The following is a 24,620-nucleotide window of genomic DNA, read 5'->3' as shown; positions in this document are numbered from 1 at the left end:
GCTTACTGACATACTGTATTATTATTATTATTTTAATGTTCACATTTAGTTATTCTTTATATTTTGGTTTGTTTCTTTGCTACATGACACCAACGTGTGCAATAAGATACTGTATTGCCAAGGAATTGTCTTCACTCCTAATTAATTCATGATTATTTTAAGTAAGCAAATTGTTTGAAACATATTAAATTCAGTGGGACTAATCACATAAATATTAACAAAAGTGGGATGCCAGATGGCATTTTAACACAGCATTGCTAGAGATAATGCTTCTGAGAACCCATATTCTCAAATCCTCAAAGCAGTTTTCACAGAGCAAACATTTCTGAAAGCATTATACAAATTTATTTATGACAATACGGATTCACTGGTCAGCAGTGCACCTTTCAATATGCAGCTGCTTTATAGTGAAAATACAAACACAGATTTATACACCACTGAAATGAAAAGTTTATTGCTTGTGTGTTGATACTCTACCACTTTTCACAACAATATTTGTGCCTTTGCAAAGTTTTGACTGTGGTAAGAATGTTGGGTTGGATAAAGATTTAGTCATGCTTAGAGCTATTAAAATCAATGGGAATGAGTTTAGCGGGACTTAACTAGCAGGACTTAAGTTACACACATCTAATTTAAGTCTGGATCCAATCCATTTTGCTGAAGTTCTCTAGTACTTTCAGCTGTTTAAAACTTATCTTCCTGCCCAGGCTGTCGTTGCTCTTATTTGCCAGTAGAACAGTGGAAATGTACATACAATGAGACCTCATTGTTTCAAAGGCTGAGATTTAATGCAGTAGTACAATCTGCCTAAACTCACTGATCATCTTTATAGCAACATATCTTAATTTTATTAAATTGTTCTTATCTATTTACCCCCCCCCCAATTCCCAGCCCTTTCCATTCAAATGTAAAACTTATATTGGGGTAGTATTTACATTTGATTTGAAAATGGCACTCTCCTTTAGGTTTCATATTAACATTCACAAGTGATATATTTCAGATTGAAGAGTTGTTCTTTGGCCTTAGCCTTTTATATAGCTTTAACCGCACGGCAATAGGTTACAGGTTCTTTACCCTGATCGTTTTGATTCTGCAGGTTACAATTATTAAATTATTATCACTGTCATTTACATACAAACATTTATTATAACCACTAGTTGAATCTCCTTTCCCTCTTGGTACTTTCAGAGTGCACAGAGGACAGACTCATAGCTGTCAACTTTCAGATTTGAAAATAAGGGATCAGCAGCCTCACCTGTCCCGGGGACAAGCAGCGGGAAATGGCGCTGGAATAAGGGAATTTCCCACAAAAAAAGGGAAGGTTGACAACTATGGACAGACTCCAGTGGCCATCCTTGTCTCATAATTACTTACACAGGTTGTCGCTTAACACCACTGAGAATGGCAGGTAAAACCCCAGATCCTGATTTCAAGGCAACTGTAATACATTACATGGCTTAAAGCCCAAGGCTTAGACCAGTGTGTTAACTTAGTTTTTTGTTGTTGCATTAACAATGTATGTAGCTGGAACTGCAAAGTTTATCCAGAAATGCAGCAAATATTTACTAATGCAAGGTCACCAATATTAACATTCCTTTTCTAAACGTATCATGGGTTTTATCACCACAGCTGAGCAGCACCTTAGCTTTGCCCTTAACCCAGTAGACAGTATCTTAGGCAATTCAATGTTGCTTTGTATAGAAGTGGGATTTATTTTCAAGTCCAGGCTCAGAGTGACCCCTACTGACTCAACATTTGGCCTTCTATCTGACTAGTGACCAAACCTTTAATTCTGGTGGGCTTATGAAATGCAGCCTACATTATTATTATTATTATTATTATTATTCGGCTTTTATTTATCAAACAGCTGGTTGCCAGAGCACTCAATCTACCATATTTTATTGATGTTTCCTTTTGATTGACAGTACAGTTGGGGGAGAACCTAGGTATTTTCCCTCTCATGTATGCCCAATCTGTGACACGCACAAAGCAATTTTGTGTTAACTAATGAGCACAGGTGTGTGATCCTGCACACACAGCCTTTTTTGTGTTGTGTCTAAAGCTTAGGTGTCAGCTTTTCCATATGTTCCCTCTGGTGGTCGGTAGAACTTTGGGAAAGCCATCAGCTGTATCATGTTGAAAGCATACTTTCTGCATTTGATATTCTTCAGTACATTCTCTATGCGGCATCCTTCTCTGGTGAAAAGGGAGGGAAAAAAGACAACTGCGTGAAACAATAAATAAATAAATATGTTTTATTTGTACATTGCAGAGTTTCAGCAACAATTGAAGTAAAAATAATGGAGATTCAATTCTACAATATATTTTCCACAAGTGATGATACATCTTACAAAATTAGATCCAAGGCCAGGCCCAATACAGTTATTGCCCTTAGAAGTAGAGTGTGGGTTTTATATATATATATATATATATATATATTTATATATATTTATCTCTCACTGTGGTTTGATTAAATACTTTACGATATATTTTACTCTACCCTTAGAAATATATTTGCTTCTAAAAATTCTTTAATAACTTTTTTTTCAGATTCGCTTTGTTTTGCTTCTGTTGTACATGTCAGAGTTCACATGTAGCCTTAGGTGTGCAGGTTCTAGGAATAAGGCATTTTTAATTAAGTCTGGCCCTACAGATTTGTAAAGGAAACTTCCATCTTTGTCTTATTTTCATTCTGTTTAGCTTTGCAATGAAGGAAATAGAAAATGGCTTTCCAATAGCCTGATCCAACAACTCTCTGCTTTCAAAATAATGATGCTCATTCATACACAGGACAAAAGTCACAAGAGCCAACATGGTGCATCAAGACGCAAACAAAACTTTTGTTTAAATGAATATAAAGCAAAAGCAACCAAAGCAACATTTACAAACAGGTTAATTTTGTTACAAAACAGAACTTATCAAGTGCCATAGAACGGCTTGACAGAAAAGGGTTAGTCGCAACAAATAAAAGAGTGAACTATTTGCTAAAACAGGAACTCCTATCAGGAAGTAACAATGAAAAAAAGCACATGGAAAATTAATCTTTCAAACTGACCTGTCCAAATAATTCAGCTTGGGTTGAGTTCCATGAGTACAGATTTAATTCCCCCCTCCCCCCATATTTTGACTAAGGACTGATAATCACCACAGACAAACATGTGACTGTCTTTGCAATGTGAATTTTACCACTGCATTTCCAAATAAGAAACCCTTTGTCTGATGTGAGCTCCCCCAAGTGAAAATGGCAAAGGGCCCATGTCAGCTAAAACCATACTTTCTGGTGTGCTAAACCTTGGCAATGTTTAAGTGTGGGGCTGTGCATGCTGGAAAAGAAGTGAAGATTTCTGCAAATGGGTCCCCAAGTAAAAATGAGACAGTAAAATCACTCCATAAGGAGTTGAATTGGTCCTAAGTACGAGATTTGTAAAAAGCGGGCAGTGGGGGGGGGGGAGGAGAGATCCTTCCAATTTAATGGCAAAATCTCATCTGATCAAGAAACACTAATATAATGGCCATTCTAAATGTGTGAAAAGATTTGCTCGGAATAGAAAGCAGATTAAATCACTTGATGCATAGTATGCTTTCTTGATTTCTGGAAATAGAAATAAAATCTTTTACAGTTCAAGACATTGCCTTCTTGAGGTCAAATTTGTGGGTCTGAAAATGTAGAAATCATACAGCACAATTTTTAATCTTAAGCTGTTGCTGTTCATAGAAAAGAAATGGACAGAAGTGAAATTTACTGATATTTGGCTAATAATAAAGCAAGACTTAAAATAAGCCACACAACCAGCAAATGCGAGCTGACAAGGAGCAAGGCGACAGGGTAGAAGTGACGAGAAGTTGGCTTGTTATCAGTTAGACAGCCTGTCTCGGGATCATCCGACTCATTCAGTGCTCCCTGGGTTTGTCTGCTGTTAAACAGGGGAAGTTAGGAACAAATAAAATAGCATTTAATAGGAGAATAAGGCAACACTTAGGTATTCCAACAACAAAGATGGCCGCAATATAAACAAATCTATGCTAAATAAAGCTATTTTGGCTAGTCTGCATACCAAATAAGAAAATATCGCACATATTTAAAGGTGTTCTAAATGAATGAAAAAAGCAAGCCTCCAGCAGGGAATTAACTCTCACAGATACTTCTTAGCACATTCAAGATGAAGCCATGGGTTGGGAGCTCTTAATGGAAGCCCCATGCAAGGGAACAGAGCAAGCCTGAAATGCTATGAAGTGGAATCAGTGGGGAAATGCATGGTTTCAAAACATTGAGGAACAGTGGAAAGCTCCACAGAGCTCTGATGCAATGATGCATGCAGAGCATCTTCCAGCGTTGAAATGGAGGGTGAACTTTCACATTTATGGTGCTTTGTTTTCTCACTGGAGATCCAAAAACCAGTCATAGCCACCAAAAGGGTTTCCACTTTTCGGCTTCTGATGACCTGGCTTTCCTCTATTTAGTCTCTGCTTTATCAAGATCCCTTGACAACTGCCAGCCCTTGGCATCCTTTGGTGGCGGTGGCCCAAGCACACCAGTAGGGCCCACTGCTGCTGTGTGCCTTAGGACTCCCTTTAAATCCATATCCCTGAGGCCTGGCAATCCCAGCAGTTGGGTCACTCCCCAAATTTCCCACAATGCCTCTGGTGTGGTATCACTAGGGCATTGTGGGAAACTTAAACGAATGCTAGAGTCATCTACCTGGCATTGTTTGGAGCACTGCTGCTTAAAGGAGATGGGGCTCTTCCCAGGGCACTTTCCACGAGGGTTCCTCAAACCTGGAGTTAGTTCTCCATAAGTACTTTCTACAATGGAGTTATTTCAAGAACTTTAAATTAATGTTAAAAGAAATCAAGCAAATGTAAATTTATTTGCAAAATCAATACTGAGGCAAAGCTAGGGAGCAGTTGTTGTTTTTTTAAATCCCTGAGTCTGTTTATGAAAATGATGCCTAACTCTGTCATCAAGCCACTTAACCATAATGTGGAATAGTGAAGAGTTCTAGGAATTATCTGAATATTTGCTCTAAATGATGTTACCTTTTTAACTGCACACAAACAGAAAGAGCATTTACTCCTCACAATTCCCAGAAAACCATTACAAATGACAGTGCCCAGAATGCTTTGAGAGAAAGAATGTGCTTTGAAAGAATGTGCTATAAATTATAGTGTGCGCACAGCAACAGTGGCTCTCCAAAGTCTCAGGTTCTTTCCTGTCATTGGCTGTCTGATCATTTTTTAAACTGCAGGTGTCAGGGACTGGGCATCCTATATTTCCACCTAGATCTCTTTCTCCCCCCTGAATAAGGCAGTATAGCTCAAGTAGAACAGTGCAAAGATAAGAGAGGATGCACACCATTCTCCAGTTCCCTGTTGTGTCCCAGAGTGCTGCCTGCCTACAGGAACAAACAGAGCCCTCGTGTAACCTTATACAGATCTCAACATTTTCAAGAAGATACCATACTTAGGGCAACCTTCCCTGCAGAGTCAGCGCCACAGATTCTTGCATGCCACTCAGCAAAGAAAGACCTTGCTGATAAAATTAAGGTGGTGATTTTGGAGGGTGAGAAAAAGGTTCGGTTTGTCCTTCCCCCTTCCCAGCTTAGATTGTGGGTAAGGCAATGGGGGAAAAAAAGGATTAGAGACAGCGTCCTTAGGTCAGTTGGTAGAGCACAAGACTCTGAATCTCAGGGTTGCGGGTTCAAGCCCCATGTTGGGCAAAATATTCCTGCATTTCAGGGGGGTTGGACTAGATAACCCTTGTAGTCCCTTCCGACTCTGCAATTCTTTGATTCTGTGATTCTTTTCTGCATTACTATTCTCATTTCTATTACTGTTCTGCTACTCAGTGCCACCAGGATTGGAGCCAAAACAGAGTTGCTGAGAAACAGGAGGGAGGCTTCTGCCTCCTTAGGCAAGCCCCAAGGCATGCAGAAGTAACAAAATGGTGTGTTAGAGGTGACCTCTAGGAGCCAGGGGAAGTTGTGTATTCAAAAAGACAAATGGAAAACTTCAGTGGGCAAGTGAATTTGGTCTGCTTGAGCTCTTTACAGTGTCCTGGAGGAGAGCATGACTGGCTGCAACCCCAAACAGGAGCTCCTCTCTTAGGGTGTGAGGAAAACTATGAAACATCTTATTGTAGGTCCTACTTGTATTTTCTAACACATTGCACATAAGGTGACTAATTATCTTTATTAAGCTGTAATGGCTTTAAATGAGAAAAAGAAGAAAACCAGCCATCCCACTTACACTGCCATTGCAAAACATGAAATTAGGTCAGTCTTTCCAAACCTGGTGCCCTCCAGATGTTTTGTACAAAAATCCCTTCAGCCCTAGTCAGCACAGCTTGGGAATGGCTGAATTATGTAATGCCAAATAGTTCTGCAGATTGTATTTATAATATCAGTCTTAACTTCCTAGCAGAAAGTATCTGGAACTGCCAGTGAATATCCTCCTGTGTCACTAAATGAATGTACTGCAGTTTTCAATACTGGTCAGATTTATTCATGACCACAGCAATTAATCTGCACACAATACTGAGTTTTGCAAGATGTGCTGCCAAATAAAGGACACTGAATTTGCTAGCCAAGCAACTTGGCTGATGAAGAATGTAAGAAGGATATTGTTATGAGGTTTTTTTGGCAGCAGGGGGGGGCGAGTTATGCTAAATGCCTGGGCTCCCTTCTAATTCTAACTTTCTGGTGGCTCTTTCTGAGATAGCAAATGGGTGGGGTCCCTTCTCTCAACTCGTAGGTAGCTAGAGAGTCGACAGCAGGCAGAAGCTAGAGAGAGAGTTTGGCTCTTTTGTTTCTGCTTCCGGAGCCCACTGATGCGTAATGGGAGCGGGCGAGAGCCGCCTTCCCAAGCGGGGTGGCAGGAGGAGTGCGCAAGTTCTCCACGCCGGGCTTGAAGCCAGGAAACTCCAGCGGGAAGGCCAAGCAAGAAGCGGCAGCTGCCACCACCTGGTGCATGTGGGGCAAGTGGAGCATCTCACAGAAGCCCCATGGGTGACCCGTGAATGTGAGTCTGGTTCCTGCTGCACTGCGCTGCCCAGAACAAGGGGCTTTCACTGCATCTCTCCCACTTTCTTCTGAAGCATGTGTGGTTGAAGGTGGGGAAGCAGCAATTTCCTTGCAATCCCTGGAGCAATAAATAAACATGGAGGCTGATGCAGAGAAGCCAGGTGGCGAGGAGCAGAGCCCCTTGGGCTCCGGTGCAGAGGCCCCGGCGGATTCCTCCATGGACGCCTGCCTGCGATCTCAGGGGTTGTACCGCAAGTGAGTGGCGAAGGACGGGTCGTGCCTCTTCTGAGCTGTGGCACAGCAGGTGAGCGTGCAAGGTTTCCCTTTGCAAGCGGCGACATGGCCGGGGTAGGAAAGCAGAGGGCAGGAGGGTTGTGAGAGGCAGCTTTGTTTGGGGAGAGGGGGTCCTCTTTTTTGTTCTTTAAAATATGGCAATCCTACATTATGGGAAGGGGTTGGGGAGGAAACAATCTCCCTAGGACTTTCCCCTCCCCACTAAAATCAGTGCCTAAAGTGGAAAGCAAAGGAACAGGAAGTTGACACAAATTTTAGCCAGTCAGAAAGTGGGACTGGAGGCATTTTGTGCTGTTGCCAGAAAGCAGACGAGAGAGGAGAAATGTAGGAGTGTAATTCAGGTATGAAGGCTGAGGACTGGGAAGCTGAGTGGAAGATGGGCCACGTGTATGATGGCATACAAAAGAGTGATCTGAAGTAACAAATGATGAAAGAAGTTGATGGGGAATGACAGAGTATGCATTAGGCTGAGAAAATGAGGCCAGGATAGCCAAGAGAATTTTGCAGTTTGGGATAACATGGGCTAGAAGTGAAGGGAGAACAGAAGTTGAAGATTTGGTGGGAAGGCAGCAGGTCTAGATTCCTTATCTTAATTTTGGGCCACCAGCCAAATAATTTTGGTTGAATTGCTTGTAACATTTAATTCTAAAATGACAAAACATATAAGCATTAAGTAAATGATCTGATAATTTGCTGATGCCACAGTACATGTCAATACAACACCATTAATAAACCTAACATAATTAGTGTTAGTATTATGAGGATATACTTTACAACATACCCTTATAATCATGCTATTATATGCTTTGCCTGGTATGACTGTGTTTGAGTGACAGTGGAAGTATGTGTGTGCCTGTATATATCTCCCACAGGAATCAATGGGATTTAATATGGATATAACTGAGTATGACTGAAATATTCAGTTCACTTAGAGTAAAATGTCTGTCATCGTATTTTACACATCAGCAGCAGCTAAGCCCTGTCTTGACAGAAGAGACGAATCACCCAGATCCCACCTAGATATTTCTGTACATGATAAAATCAGATGAATGAGGTCTTTACTGCTTTGTCACTGCTATATTCCAGGTATGCATGGCTGTTTTTTTAACAACAATACTTTGGTTCAATGGATGCCCAATGGAAGGGTATATGTTTTAATGCATGTATATATACAAGTGATAACAGGTTCTTTCATTTACCTGTTAGACCAGTGGAAATTAAGGTAGCAAAAGGAGAACACTGCTGCTTATTATATAACTTGTGGACGAAAGTCATTAAAATCAGGGACCAAGATCAAAGCTGGTTCAATGGATGAGATGGAATAGCAGAAGCCCTTGTACAAATAAGTATTTCTGATGGAATACTAATCTGACATTAATTTCTGAATCTTTATAACTCTTCAAAGATGACAGAAAATCGTGAAAAGAATTCCCAATGCAAAACCAAGGATACTTGAGTGGAAATTCTGTAGTGTATTTAGAAATTCAGCTCCTTTAAGATTTTACTGCTTGTCATGATTATTAATAGAAAAATTGAGGCACATCAAAACAGACATTTATAAACTGCTTGGTATTCTAAATCTCAGCACAGAAAGCTACTTTCTTTGAAGCAGTTTCAAAAACTCAAACTATAACTAGTCAGGTTCCAAGGGACAGGAGAGCAGCCAACTAAGACAATACCTTTCAATACAGTGAAAATTCAAATTCCTGACACCAGATTCTAGCCTGTTTTGAACTGCAATGCAAACTGTTTATCAAGTTAATGTCCTGTGGCCACTACCTTTCATGCTACCTGGTGTGGCTTCAGTAGCCTGGTTTGGATGTAACACAGAACATGTGGAACATGCATAGATCTGATCCCTCTCCCCTCAACTTATCCAGTGCAGCCATTGGGAGACTGAAAACAGAAGTGAGTACTTCCAAACAACTTTAGTTTGCTATTATGTCAAAATTGGAAGCTGTGTTTAGTTTTAGCTGTGGTTTACTATATCAAGCCAGCTTCATAAATCACTGTTTGTTTTAATCAAGCATAGTTGAAACTAACCACACTTTATCCAGGTTTGATGCGAACGGTATTGTTTCTTTCAGCTCCCCATATATGCCTGCTACACATTGTCTGTTGTTCTGAGAGTGAGAGTTTGGTGTCATTGGAAAGAACACCAATATAGTGGAATATATTAAGCAGACATTTGACTTTCCCACTTTCCCAAGGAAATGGGGCTCATTGACTGATTTTTAAAAAAATCATTTTTATTAGTTTCCCAATAAAAACAGCCAATTAACATATCCATAATCAGTACCATTGGCTGTGCCAGAATAAGCATCAATTGGCTATTCTCAGTTTAGGTGTTCAGATGCCAGCCATGCGACTTCAATGCAACAAACTGTTCTTTGTTTTTCTTCTCCTGTCTTCCTTGCTTGCAATTAGATGAACTGCCAAAATAGCACCAGTGACTGAAGCAAGCCCCAAGGTGCCTTGTCAGACTCACCTTTTTTTTATTTTTACACAGGGTCGAAGGCAAACAATTGGGTCGAATTCTTTGGCGAGGGGAGTCCCAGGAGCCAAAAGTGTTTTTATTTGTCCTGTCTTTCATGTTGACATTGGGATAAAGATTTTTAAGGAAGAGGAATGTATTACTGGAAGTGGAAAAAGAAAATTGACATGCCTGTCTCCTCCTATTCATCTGCTACTAAAAAGGAAGGCTTGGCTGCACAATTATTGGGAGCTGGTCCCAGTGCCCACAAGGAAGAAAGAGATGCTCCAAACAGCAAGCTGGGTGTTTAAAAAGCGTTTGAACTTTTGATCAATGTATCTGAGTGACAATCTAGTTGTTTTTTTCCTGTCTGTGGTCATTATCATCACTGCGCCCATTTGCGTGGCCTCTTCAACAATCCTTAGAATTGTTTACTGACTTTATAGAACTTGCTCTTAGCCAGAGCATCGCCCCCCACCCCAAATCCCCATTCTGGGGGCTTACTTCAAAGTTTCTGGTTTTACTTTCAGAATCAAAGCCATCTCACCACCAGCTTAGGAGAGAAATAAAGATGGAGATGCGGATATTTAATTTCTACCTCTCAGAAGATCAAACAGGTCATGATAATTATAGGATTTAAGGAAGAAATGAAAAGCCTCAGGATGACTTCGCTCAACCAGTCCTCAACTCATGCCAAGCCCCAAGCTGCTCTTGAAACAGAGGCCACATCTTTGGGTAGGTGACAGCGGGAGTCAACTCTAGATTCTCAGTCTTTCACTGTTGTATTATTGACTATGGGTGGGGTGGGGTGGGAAGGAGCTAACAGCAGAACCAGTTAATAACCTAACCCCCCACAAAAAAACTCCAGTTCCAACACACCACCCTCCCACCTCTTGGTGTTTAAAAATGTTTGTACCATCTCCCCACTAAGGAGACCTTTCCTCCTTAAGTTTTTTTTAGAAAAGGTCATAACAAGTCAGAAGGGGTGGTTATTGTTACGGTTCTCCTTCTCTTTCACCCAAGAATGCTAAACAAAGAACAGGCTGCTAACTACAATTTGGTTATGCAGCTATGATCCTACCAATTACCCAAGAAGCTGAGGGAAAGTGTGAACCTCCACGTCAGAGTGAGTGGATTGTAGAATGGTTAGAATCCAAAGGTCTGGGAGTCTAAGGAGGCTTTAGATTTCTTGGGTTTCTTGGACAGCAGAAACCATGGCTCACTTAGAACTGCTTTTGAAACGAGGTAAGTTTCAGAAGCAGTTTGTAATATGGCATTAGGTCTGTCAGCGCTGCCCAAGGTCCCAGCTCACACAAGACCAACGCTGCTTCTTGCTCAAGTTTAAAAGTCTTTATTGAAGTTCAGTCTCATTTCCAGACGTGCAGCGCGCAACGCTACATCTATCCGTCAGACCGCAGAAGTCCCATCTGAATCTCCGCCCCCCTGACACCAGCTTAAGATTCTAGCTTTACTCCACCTTTTCCTCTGTTCCTTCTTTCTCTGGGTCCTTCTGCTAGTCGGAGTCTCTGCCCTCCGAGATTCTTCTGACGCTGATTCTCCCGACTCCTCCCCCCCCCTCTTTCGGGCTTTAGGACCTGGCTCCCAATCCGGGTTTTCTGCTGTCCCGCGCTCCTCCACATTTGAACTTGGCGCGCGCGCGCAGCCTCCCACTTTCCTTCTGACCGTTACACTTGTGTCACTGCTCCCCCTTTCGGGGAGGCTAGCTGGACCTGGCCTTCCCTCCTTCTCCCCACTCCCCGATGGAGGAGAAGATGGTCCTGACTCACGTGACTCTTCCCCCCCACTGTGCTCTGGTGGGGAAACTGGCCCTACTCCTCCGCTACTCCTTTGGGACTCCCCTCTGGTTCCTTGTTTATGGATCGTCCCCTCTGGGATTCGCCTTGCCCTTACCATAGGCGCCCTCTCCTGGGAATCTTCTGATTCGCTGGAGAAGCTCATGGAATCTCTCGGTCCACTGTCATATTCCCCTACGCTCCCCTCTGATTCCTCTCCTCCGCTCTCTATCTGCTCTCTCCCCTGCTCTTCTGCTCCTGAGCCTCTGACATCCATCCCCCCCTCGAAGCCCCCCCTTCCCCCCTCCCCCTCTTCGGGTGTGGGTTCCAGGTGCTCCAGCGCTGGGGGTGTGAGTGCTGGCTTCTGTTCTCTCCCCCTGGTGTGCAACCGGCCCGCGGGATCAGGCCCCCACACGATGGGTTCGTCGACGTCGACTTCCCCTGCTTCCATTTCTCTGCTGTCGTGCTCAAAACCAAGATCCTCCCCCCACACGTCCATGTCCTCCTCTCCACCCGGTCCCTCGGGTGAGGCTGTGTGCAAGGGCCCCCTCAGCAGTTCCCTGCTCCACCCCACTTCTGGTTGAGTGTCCCACCAATAGGAGCGGTCCGTGGCAAACCCCGAGAGCGACCCCTCCGGGGAGCTCATCCCCGGCGTCGGCTCCTCATCTGAGGAGAAACCTTGGAACGTGCTGGCTGACAGTGTGGGTGTGAAAAGCCAGTCGTCGAAATACTCCGCCGGCATGGGTCTGTGTGGGAAGATCGAATGGAACTCGTCTTTGAGATAGTGCTCCTCCACGGCGTAGCAAGGCACCCACTCGTTGGCGCTGGCCGGAGTACCCTCCCTGGCGAGGAGATATTCAACTCCCTCTTCCCCCCATCTGGAGTCCAAAATCTCTGTGACCTCGTTGAGTGGCGTCGCCCTCTGTGGTCCCTCCCCTGTTGGCGATGGGCTACGTGGAGCTGGTGCGTTCCCTGGCGCCTGAAACCTGTGGGGCGCCCTGTAAGGCGTGAGCACTGACCTGTGAAAGACTGGGTGCATTCTGGAGCCCTCCGGGAGTGTCAACCGGTAGGCCACTGGATTGATTTGTGCCGCGACCTGGTAAGGTCCCAGCTGCTTGTGTCCTAGCTTCCTCTTAGCTAGCGTTCTGGCCGGCACTGCCTGAGCTGCTAACCAGACCCAGTCCCCTACCTGTATGTCTTCCCCAACCCTCCTGTGCCTGTCTGCCTGCATCTTGTAGGCGTGTTTCGCGAGTTCCAAGTGCCTTCGGAGTTGCTCATGGACCTCCTGTAACTCTGCGGCTAAGTGCTCTGCCCCCCGTGGCTCCCCCTCTGCCTCGGTCTCCAACCCCGGGAAGGTTCTGGGGTGGCGCCCATTGTTGGCGAAGAACGGTGTCACCCCTGTAGACCCGTGCTTCGTGTTGTTGTAGGCAAACTCGGCTAGCGGTAGGTAGTCCACCCAGGTCGAGGGCTGTTGATTGGCGTAGCATCGCAGGTACTGCTGCATGATGGCGTTGACCCTCTCCGCTTGTCCGTTGGTCTGCGGGTGTCGTGCCGACGCTAAGTTGATCTTGACGTTCAGGATGCCCAGCAGCTTCTGCCAAAAGTTCGAGATGAATTGGCGACCCCGGTCGGACAGGATGGACCGCGGCAGGCCGTGAGCTTTGAAAACGTGGTCTATGAACAGCTTGGCGGTCTGTTCCGCTGTGGCCACCTTCGCGCACGGAATGAAATGCGCCATCTTGGTGAAGAGGTCTACGACCACGAGTACCGCTGTTTTGCCGCGCGAACTGGGCAGATCTGTAACAAAGTCCAGGGCCACTTTCTCCCATGGTTCGAGCGGCGTCTGCAGCGGTTCCAGCAGACCCGCCGGCTTCCTGTGTACTGGCTTGGCCCTTTGGCAGGTGTCACACCTGGAAACGTAATCCGCAACTTCTCCCCGCACCTTGGGCCACCAAAAGTCCCTGGTGACTAATTCCGCCGTCTTGTCCTTGCCGAAGTGCCCAGCGCTGGGCGCGTCGTGCAGCTGCTGCAAGACTCTCGCGCGAAGGTCGTCTCCCGGTACGTAGAGAGCCCCTTTGCGGAGGAGTAGTCCGTCGCGTATCTGGAACTCGTCGTCCCTCGCTGTGCCGTTTCGCACCTCCTCCATCTTGGATTGCGCAAACGAATCCGCCTGTAGCGCACGACGGATTGCGTCCAGGTCCACTGCGGCTGAAGCGCACGCCCACACCTCTGGTGCGAAAATGTGTTTGGCCGCTGCCGGTGCCGCTTCCTCGAGATACTGCGGCTTCCTGGATAGCGCATCCGCCATGACGTTGTTGTCTCCCGGGATGTATTCTATCCGGAAATCGAAATCTGCAAAGAACTCCGCCCAGCGGATGTGTCTCTGGTTCAGGAACTTCGCCGTGCGCCAGTACTCCAGGTTCTTGTGGTCCGTGCGAACCTGCACTGTGTGTCTGGCTCCGACGAGGAAGTGCCGCCACGCCTTGAAAGCAGCATGAATGGCCAGCAACTCCCTGTCCCAGATGGTGTAGTTCTGCTCCGACGTGCTGAGCTTCCTGGAGTAGAATGCGCACGGTCTCCAGTCCCCTTGCGGATCTTGCTGCAACAGGACCGCCCCCACCGCTCTGTCCGAGGCGTCCGTTTCAACCCTCATCGGTTTGCTGGGGTTTACGTGTAGCAGCTGTTCTTCGGACGCGAAGAGACGCTTGAGCCTCCGAAAGGACTGCTCCGCCTGGTCCGTCCAGGTGAACTTCTTCTTCTTGGAGCTGAGGGTGTCCGTGATGGCTGCTGTCTCCTTCGCGAACCCCTTGATGAACTTGCGATAAAAGTTGGCGAAACCGACGAACTTCTGGACCTCCTTCCGGTTGCGCGGGCTCTTCCAGTCCAACACTGAGCGGACCTTGGCGCTGTCCATGGCAAGTCCCTTGTCGGACAGCTTGTAGCCCAGGAAATCCACCTCTGTCGTGTCGAACTGGCACTTCTCCAGTTTGGCGTAAAGTCTGTGCTCCCGTAGTCTTTGCAGGACCTCCTTGACGTCCTCCTCGTGCGCCTCCTGCGAGTCCGAAAAGATCAGGATATCATCTAAGAAGCAGACGCACTTCTTGTAGAGGAGTCCCGCTAGCACGTGGTGCATGAAAGCTTGGAAACAATGGGAGCCATTTTGGAGACCAAACGGCATGACTCTGTATTCATAGGTTCCTAAAGGCGTAAACATGGCTGTCTTCCACTCGTCGCCCTCCCGCATGCGTATAAGGTTGTAGGCCCCTCGTAGATCCAACTTGGTGAAGATCCGCCCCTTCCTCACCGTCGCGAGCAGGTCGTCAATTTTGGGCATGGGGAATGCTGTGGGCTTTGTCCTGGAATTGATGATTCTATAATCCACTATGAGCCTCCGTTCGGGCGTGTCTCTCTTCTTCACGAAAAACACGGGACTGCCCCCCACTGCTTTGGATTCCCGGATGAATCCCCGCTTCAAATTGCGATCTATGAACTCCCGGAGTTCTTGCATTTCGTCTTCAGACATGGAGTACAGTTTCCCAGTCGGCAGCGTCGCCCCTGGCAGGAGGTCAATCTTGCAGTCGTAGGGTCTGTGGGGAGGCAGCTTGTCTGCTTCCTTCTCGCAGAAGACTTCCAAAAAGGCCTTGTACTTGTTGGGCACCGCTTGCACCATGCCTAGGTGTAGCTGCGGTGCATCCTCTTGCCCCTCCTCTTCCTGGCAGGTCTGGATGCAATGCGCTGCGCAGTAGGAAGAGCAGAAGGTCAATTGCCGCTGGTACCACGCTAATGCCGGGCTGTGCCTATCCAGCCAACTCATGCCCAACACTATGGGCGTGTCCGACAGGTGAGTGACGTTGAAACTGATGACTTCACGGTGGTTCCCAATTTGCATCACCAGAGGCGGTGTCTGCTGTACCACCTCTCCTCCCAGTATCTTCCTGCCATCTACTGTGACAACATTTAGGGGCGTCGTGGCTGGCAGGAGTGCTATGCGATGCTGCTTGACGAAGTCCAACCCTACAAAGTCTGCGTTGCTACCAGAGTCAATGGTAATAGGGACCTCCAGGGTGAGCCCATCGGGCAGCTGGAGCGATGCAGTGAGTTGCACCACTGGTTTGGGTGGGAGGGGGTCCGTGGGCTGCAAAATCTCTGGGGACTGCTTCACTGACTCGCCTGGTTGAGCCCCAGTGCCTCTGTCTCCAACCAGGCTCCTCCGTTTCCCTGGGGCTGCTCCTCCTGCTGAATTGCTCCTTTAACAGTTGCTGAGGCTGCAGTGTGCTTCTGGAGCCTCTGGGGACACTCTTTGGCCATGTGCAGTGCACTGTCGCAGATGTAACACTTCCTGCTCCCTCTAGGAGCCTTCGCCTTGACTGCTCCTGGTGTTTGGGCTCTGCTTGCTGTCTGAGCCCTTGCACCTCCGATTTCCATTGGCTCCTCCCCCCTCATCAGAGCAGGCGTGGACTGAGCGCACTCTGTCTCTCTGGGTAGGAAGGGAGTCGTTCTAACTGACGTGTTTGCTCTTCCCCCCTGCTCCCTGCTCCACGGGCGTTCTTCCAGGCGCACCCCAATTGCGAGCGCCCTTTGGACAACTTCTGTTGTATTTTGGGGTCTCTCTCCCCTCGCCAGCTCATCTTTCACGGCTCCATTCAGCCCCTCCCAGAACAGATCCCTGACGGCAGCTGAGTCCTTCTGCCAGCCCAGCACATTTACTAACCCAAAAAAGCGGGAATGATACTGGCGCACTGTCGCTTTTCCTTGCCGCAATCCATGCATTTCCCTTCTAGCGACATCCACATCCACCATTGATTTAAAGCAAGCGTCCATGGCTCCAATAAAGGCGCTTGAATCTTTGAGGGCGGGGTCATTTTCGCGTAACAAGGTTCGCAGCCACGACTTAGCTTCCCCATGCAGATGAGTGATTATGAAACCCACTTTCTCCTCCTCATCTCTAAAATCTTTCCGAAGCAAATTGAGCGCGAAAACTACTTCTGCTCTGAAGTTAGGGTACTGCTGCAGGTTCCCGTCAAAATGGGTCACCAGGCTTGCCCCCCTTTTCCCGAGGGCAACTCCCTCCGGCTTGGCTCCCAGCTGCCCCTCCTTTCCCCATTTGTCCCACCTGGCTTGCAGATCCTGGCAGAGCGCAGCTGTTTCTCCTTCTTTTTTCTTAGACGCAGCCAATTCTGCGTAGAGCGTTGACACCGCTTCCTGCAATTGCTTGATTTTTTCCTCTGTAGTCATCTTTGCCTATCTTCGTGAGCTTGCAGAGTTTTTACGAGATGGGACTTACTGTCAGCGCTGCCCAAGGTCCCAGCTCACACAAGACCAACGCTGCTTCTTGCTCAAGTTTAAAAGTCTTTATTGAAGTTCAGTCTCATTTCCAGACGTGCAGCGCGCAACGCTACATCTATCCGTCAGACCGCAGAAGTCCCATCTGAATCTCCGCCCCCCTGACACCAGCTTAAGATTCTAGCTTTACTCCACCTTTTCCTCTGTTCCTTCTTTCTCTGGGTCCTTCTGCTAGTCGGAGTCTCTGCCCTCCGAGATTCTTCTGACGCTGATTCTCCCGACTCCTCCCCCCCCCTCTTTCGGGCTTTAGGACCTGGCTCCCAATCCGGGTTTTCTGCTGTCCCGCGCTCCTCCACATTTGAACTTGGCGCGCGCGCGCAGCCTCCCACTTTCCTTCTGACCGTTACACTTGTGTCACTGCTCCCCCTTTCGGGGAGGCTAGCTGGACCTGGCCTTCCCTCCTTCTCCCCACTCCCCGATGGAGGAGAAGATGGTCCTGACTCACGTGACTCTTCCCCCCCACTGTGCTCTGGTGGGGAAACTGGCCCTACTCCTCCGCTACTCCTTTGGGACTCCCCTCTGGTTCCTTGTTTATGGATCGTCCCCTCTGGGATTCGCCTCGCCCTTACCATAGGCGCCCTCTCCTGGGAATCTTCTGATTCGCTGGAGAAGCTCATGGAATCTCTCGGTCCACTGTCATATTCCCCTACGCTCCCCTCTGATTCCTCTCCTCCGCTCTCTATCTGCTCTCTCCCCTGCTCTTCTGCTCCTGAGCCTCTGACAAGGTCTATGTGTGCCAGTTGTTAAAAACAGAGTCAAAAATTCAACTGGGCCAATGTAAGACCCTTATATGAGCCTCAGCAGGAGCTCTGATCGAAACATTGACTTTAGTCAGAAAACTAGTCTTCTGAAATTACTTCATTAGCCTAATCAGAGAAAGAGAGAAAGAGAGCCAGTGTGGTGTAGTGGTTAAGAGCAATAGACTCGTAATCTGGGGAATCGGGTTTGCGTCTCCGCTCCTCCACATGCAGCTGCTGGGTGACCTTGGGCCAGTCACACTTCTCTGAAGTCTCTCAGCCCCACTCACCTCACAGAGTGTTTGTTGTGGGGGAGGAAGGGAAAGGAGAATGTTAGCCGCTTTGCTACTCCTTCGGGTAGTGATAAAGCAGGATAGCAAATCAAATCCAAATCTTATTTTTCAAATTATTTACATTTAACATATTTCAGAGATCTATGTACTGTTCATTCCAATTCATTTCTGTAAGATGAGGTCCCCTCCCCCGTTGTTTGCTTATAAAGTTAGATTATAATTGTGTCGTATTATCCAGACAGATTTTCTTACTGCGGTACAAATATTCTATTTCATTGTTTCATCTATATAGGTAGGCTTCAATGAGTGCATGCCAGAAAGGCAGCTGTTCAGAAGGGTATGATGGATCCTTAATTCGACATAGGTTATTAATTAGAAACACATCGGGGGTTTTTTACATACAGTTAAGCCTACCTACAGGGATATGATATCTTTATTTTATTTGCTCATAAATACTAATGGGTGTCACTTACTGTGTAACATATCCCAAGTTTATTTTCTTGTGCCTGGGCTTAGGCCGGTCCTATGGGATATGTCCAAATTCACAATTCTTCCACATACCTGCCCATAATCAATAAGTTACGTAACAATATATACACACATCTGTTCTAGGCTAAGCTGATTGCTTTTCTTGGTCCTTTGTTTAATGTAACATTCATTGTGCACAGCCATAGGAAGAAGTAGAACACCAGCAACCTTCCAAATGGCCATGTCCTCTGTGTCATTTGCTTTCTACCATGCATTATTGGTGTCTATGTTCACAAGGAACACATTGGCTTCTATGCAGGTGTGCTGTCAAATGGGGGTGCTCATGTAATTTTTATTAATATGAATTATAGGAGTTGTGTGTGAGAGGGAGGGAGGGAGGGAGGGAGGGAGAGAGAATGAGAACTGTGGATGTGGATGGAGATTGAAAGGAAGAATAAATCGTGTGTGCACCTTAGTATGTGACCAAACACTGATCAGCATATTATTTCTCTCTTTTTCTAGCCGAAGGTTACAACCAATTGCTGCACAAAGTTGACTGGATTTGACATTCCACTTGCAAAAATAAAACTGGTCAATTGGCAACCCTGTCAGAGAATGCACGAAGGTGGTGGGAGCAGCACAACTCTCTTCCTTCTCCTGGGAAATGAGGAGAGACAGATTCAGCAGCTCAGCAAGTGTGATCAGCATAACAGCGCTTGGTCCAGGCAGGCACATCTCATCTACCTGCCAAGGCAGTCAAGGGGATGTGGAGCAACAGTAGCTGCTCCAAACAACACAGCCAGTGCCATCTACCTACACTTTTTGTGCGTCTTCTCTGTTTACAGCATCTGTATGTCACAGGCAAAGGGAACACATTCTTTGCAGTATTCAGGTATGTCTTATCAAAATAAATAGTCAAATCGCTGTGAGTTGTCAGCAGGTCCAGAAAACATTTACGGAGTAGAAATATTCACAGCCAAACAAAACCAACCTGAAATTGTTCTTTGGAAATGAATATATTCAGCATTTCATACTCATGTTTAAAAGACTTAAATTGGAGAATATTGAGAAATGTTTCTTTATAAAGTAAGGGCTTGTACACACTGGAACACAATGTGAATCCCACCTCAGTGTTCTTCCAGACACCCCTCCATTAATGTGGAGGCAGGCTAGTTTGGACAAGCCCTTGGGTCTCAACAACAGATTTCATCAAAATGGGATGTTTCTGGTTATGCAGGGGAAATACTGAATAATAAGTTCTTATCAAAGTAAGTTTGAGGCTGGATTGGATGGCACTTGCTGTGTCAGAGTTGTATATGCAATATTTTGAACTTTACTATGTACTTTGCTAGAACAGCAGTCTCTCTCTCTCTCTCTCTCTCTCTCTCTCTCTCGCACTCGCTTTCTGTTATTTAAATTGCTCCAATATTTTTCTCAAGAAAGAAGTTCTAGACTGTGTTATGCTGAAGAGCACACAGATGCCTAGATACTCCATTGGTTAAAAGACCCCCAAATTTGTCCCCTGCCCTCTCAAATATTATAACATTTGATTACATTGAAAGGGTGGGGCTAGACTATCAGTCGTATCCAATGCCTATCCTAATCCCAAAAGGGATGGCAGAAAATGTTCCCTTCACTAGATTCTCTTTAAAGTTTTTTATGCCTTGCTTTTCCTTAAATGATTTCTGAAATGTAATTTCTCTAGAGCTTCTACACAAAGGTAGCAGCAGCCTGGCTCTTATGCCATAGAAATAAGTGTCATAAATAAAGCGCTAAAGCATTTGTCACTTTGGAGCAGAATTTATAGTCTCCTCCTAATTTATAAAAACAGCCAGAAGCTAGTGTTAGGGAACAGGAAATAATAGAACGTTCAGAATTGACATGTAACAGGAGAATACCAGTTATCAAATATCACCATTGTGTCCAGAGAAGAAAGACACTCTCCTAATTTCAATTTGGCGCCACATCAGAATATGCTTGAGAATATACACATTCTGGGAGGCTTTTGCTCAGTAATTTCTCACAACATTGGTGTGTGAGAGTGAGTGAGAAAGAGAAACTTGGGAACCATTAATTTTTTTTTAGACAGATAGCCCACTCAGTTGTTCAGAATGAGAAACAATATGCTGATTATTGTACTCTATACCTCCTTGTCCCTGGACATAAGATAAGCTTGGACAAGCCTCCAATAGAAGAAAATTCAAAAGCTGAGAGACAATTATTGGAATGCTTCACTGCATGCATCTGTTGTTCAGACCTCCAAAATGTTATCGCTGTCACATATTAAGTGTAATCTAGATATCTTCAACTAATGATAATTCATGTGTTTTATACTTTTTTGCAACTGCAGCATTTATGCCTAACTTTACACCCCACCCTTCAACTTTGATTCCAATATCAATGGCTTTAGAACTCTATTCTAAGAATCTGAAAAATATCACAACTGTCCTCTAGTGGAATCAAGTATCTTATAATAAACCTAGCACAGCTATGATTTGTGCTCTACAATGTTCTTCAACACATCTTTAAAAAGAAACACTTTCATCACAACTGTGAACTCTATAGTGACCTCAGATAATACACTGTTCAAGGTGTTGAAAGTAGAAAAACCACAGTTATATTTTAAGAAGGTCTACCCTGTTCAAGAAGTGAAAGGAGAATTTAAAGTCAAAAGATATGGATTGACCAACACTGACACTTGAATATGAATTTATGAATGAACTCTATTTAATTGGTACTTTTGTTACTATTTAAATACCATTGTTGGTTGGTCTTAATACCAGTAAGGACCCCTAATGTTTGCCATGTCAAGAGCTGATCTGTTTCAGAGTGCTTGTTTTCGAAGAGTTTAGATCTCTTCCTGACAATCATTACAGAGTGAGATAGAGCATTGACAGACTGTTCAGCAGTCATTGTCACTTGACAACTCAAACTGCAGAAAATAAGAAAGCGCTGAAGTCCCGATTTTTCCACATTCCTTAAAAATTACATTTAAAAAACCCTCCCTGGAGTCTTTTATGGCTGGATGTTTGAGAAGTCCACCAAATAGCCTTTTAAACAGCACTTTACTGAAGTAATCACATAGAAGGATAAATACACAAGTGTCACATCCTATAACAACTCCATTTATTTAAGGCCAACTCAAAAGCACAGTTATGAAATCTCTTGAAGAGCCTTGAATAGAATGAGCCTTGACTAAAAATACAGAAGCTGAGCTCAGAGACATGGAAGGTATCTCCTTTTCTCAATGCTCTATTCCAGTGAATGGAGAAGAAGCTCACTGTTCCAATCAGGTGCAATCACATCTATTCTTGGGCAGATGTAATGCTGCCAATCATATTCATGGGTAAGAGTACGGATGAGCCAAAACACAGGGCACATAAAAAAAAAAAAGTATATTCAGCATAGAAAAAAGTATCTCTTTTAATGATTTGCAGAAGAGCTCTCCCAAAGAGAGAAGGGCAAATGGCTGCATTTGATCTCAGTGACACTGGCCTGGTTCAAACATCCCATTAAACCATACAGGAGACTGTAATAGCTCTATTTTCCTGGTCTGCCACTGGGCATTCTACACTGTAGACTTGCAATGTTTTTAACAACCAATCTATCCCACAGTGTTAAGGCTGTCAAATAGACTGGAAGCTTACTCTGAAAACAAGAGTAGCTGGAAGCCGAATTGAAATTATGATTAAATATAGAAAACCAATGGATCATTAGTAAAAGTACATTCAGGTGTGAAAGCTAGGCACATGCATTAACCACGATGACTGAAAAGCTGCAGAAGTGATTGGATGAAGCGACTATAATGGTAAGTATGAAATGTATGTAACTACTATACACCATGGGCAATATTCAAATAAGCTAAACATCTGAATTGCCCTGCAATCCTGCTCACTTATTACTGCTGCCCTTTTAAACAAAGCAAAATTCATGTCCCTGTTGAAGGGCATATTGTGAAAGACTAAGATTAAGGCTACTTAATCTTTCACTTGAGTTATTTAAATGGGGCAAAAAGAATCCAGAAGTAGTACTTATTGTCAACCATGATTTTTTTTAAAAAAACAAAGGTTTCCTTGCCTAAACACAAATAGTGAAAACATGGTTGTACATTCCTGCATTTACCTTGACAGCTGCTTTAAAAGTGATGACAATGTATGGAATTTCATTACAGACATGGTTAGCTAGCAAGTGCAGACAAAACTTACATCTTGAGACAAGTTATTTTCAGTACATGTCTAAATTAATAGTGTACCTAACATTCTTGATGAATTCCATAATTTGTGCATAATTATACTTAAAAGGCAAAGTAATTTATTTTTTTTAAAACCAGTGAGGACATATGTTAACAATCATGTTTATTTAACTTTGTCTTAATTTTGTTTGCTATATTTTATTTATCTTTGATTAAACAAAGCTATCAAGTATAGCAGATTACTGTTTTGATTAAGTAGTATTTACCAGTTTTATAAAAAGCACCCCTATATGAATTTAACATGTTTGGGTGGGGGGAAGGGCTTGATGAAAGGCTTGAGATATGAACCTGGGCTTGGGATAATAATGAAAGGCTCATTAACTGAGAGCAAATCATGCACATCTTGATCCTGACCTACCCAACGTTTTAGCTAAAATATATTCAAGCACACAGATAGACTTGAAAGATGGCAAACAGAAAAAGAAGAACATACCTCCTCATACAGTCAAGGGCTCGGATAAAAAAGTCTTTGTGCAGCTGATGCTCATCTCTTAAAATTGAACATTGTTCCAGTGTCACTGACATTGATGTCCTATCTTTGGCACTTTTACAACAGGTGAACCGGATTCCATTTAGCTTGCGGCAAATCTATAATGTACACAGAAATCAAGTGACTTGCTTCTCTCTTTACTCCAGGTGTATTGCAGTCTAGCATACTGGGGAATGCCAGCATGTTAAACAAATGGTTGGGGAACATTTAAACTACTTTGATAACATTGTCAAACAGAAAAGAGTTTGCTATCTTTGTATCTTGTTGTGGAGCAACAAGCTTGGTTTTGATTTATTACTTGTATGCCGCTTATCCAGCAACAACATTGAGTTCAAAGTGGTTCATAATCACAACGAAGTGTTACAAATTAGCAAACAACACTTCCACCAAAATACTCATGCCAAAAACCACCACCACATATAAATATAGCAAAAAAAACCCAACACCACCCCTCAATTAAACAATGCAGTTCAATACAACCTCGTAATAATGCAAAACTAATCTGTCAGAAATGGCTGATAAATTCTAATCAGAAAGACCACTTTTGCAGATTTTATCGCAGTGATTCATTTGTCACAACTTTCAGCGTCTTTTGACTTTCCCAGCATGAAGCTATGTGGAAAATAAAAATAAAATAAAAAATGCTTTAATGAGTTGATGGTGGGCTTCTGTGTGTCTCTGTTCTTATTTGATAATAAAACCAGTGTGGGGAAGCTGGGAAAATGGATATTCTGTGCTAGGAGCTATTGGGAAAGGAATTGAAAATAAAACTGCCAATATCATAATGCCTTTATACATAGAATTCTGGGTACAGTTTTGGTCATAACATCTCAAAAAGGGTACTGAATTGTTGGAAGGGCAGCCAAAATGATTAAGGTTCTGGATTACCGTATTTTTCGCTCTATAGGATGCACCTGACCATAGGACACACCTTGTTTTAGAGGGAGAGAACAAGGGGAAAAAAATATCCCCCTCTCTGCTCAGTGCCCCTTCAGCGAAGTGGCAGGAAAAACAGAGCCCCTTCCATTTCTCCTCCCGCTTCGCTGAAGGAGAGTCTTGCTCTCCTGGCTTCAGCAAAAGGAACCCGAAGCCTTCAGAGCGCTGCGTGAGGTCCCACTGCGCTGCAAAGGCTTCAGGTGGCTATCCCTGAAGCCTGGAAAGCAAGAGGGGTTGGTGCGCACTGACCCTTCTTGCTCTCCAGGCTTCAGCGAAAGCAACGCGAAGCCTCCAGAGCGCGGAGGGAGCGCTCCCTCTGTGCTTCGGAGGCTTCGCGTTGCTATCGCTGAAGCCAAGGTGCCTGCATTCGCTCCATAGGATGCACACACATTTCCCCTTCATTTTTGGAGGGGAAAAAGTGTGTCCTATAGAGCGAAAAATACGGTAATTCCATTATGAGGGAAGGTTAAAATTCTGGCACTTTTAAGTTAGCAGGTAAAATAATCAAGATTTATAAAATTA

At 44.7% G+C, this 24,620-nt stretch overlaps 1 protein-coding gene across 8 annotated transcripts in view; it reads right to left on the bottom strand.

Annotated features, from left to right (window-relative positions):
• INPP4B (inositol polyphosphate-4-phosphatase type II B) overlaps positions 1-24,620 on the bottom strand; it is a 270,717-nt gene continuing 246,097 nt past the window's right edge. For 4 of the 8 annotated variants that reach the window (XM_053403297.1, XM_053403299.1, XM_053403298.1 and 1 more), the window contains 2 exons: positions 23,106-23,260; positions 2,240-3,914 (listed from right to left, as the gene is read on the bottom strand). In XM_053403297.1, the coding sequence (XP_053259272.1) occupies positions 3,740-3,914; positions 23,106-23,260 (330 nt within the window). In that variant the 3' untranslated portion in view covers positions 2,240-3,739. The other 4 variants (XM_053403295.1, XM_053403300.1, XM_053403294.1 and 1 more) reach the window with 4 other exon arrangements.

This window comes from Podarcis raffonei, chromosome 9 (genome assembly GCF_027172205.1).
Source record: "Podarcis raffonei isolate rPodRaf1 chromosome 9, rPodRaf1.pri, whole genome shotgun sequence".
NCBI classification, from domain to species: domain Eukaryota; kingdom Metazoa; phylum Chordata; class Lepidosauria; order Squamata; family Lacertidae; genus Podarcis; species Podarcis raffonei.
Note: the sequence above shows the minus strand (reverse complement) of the source record. Positions and strands in the feature narration are given on the sequence as shown.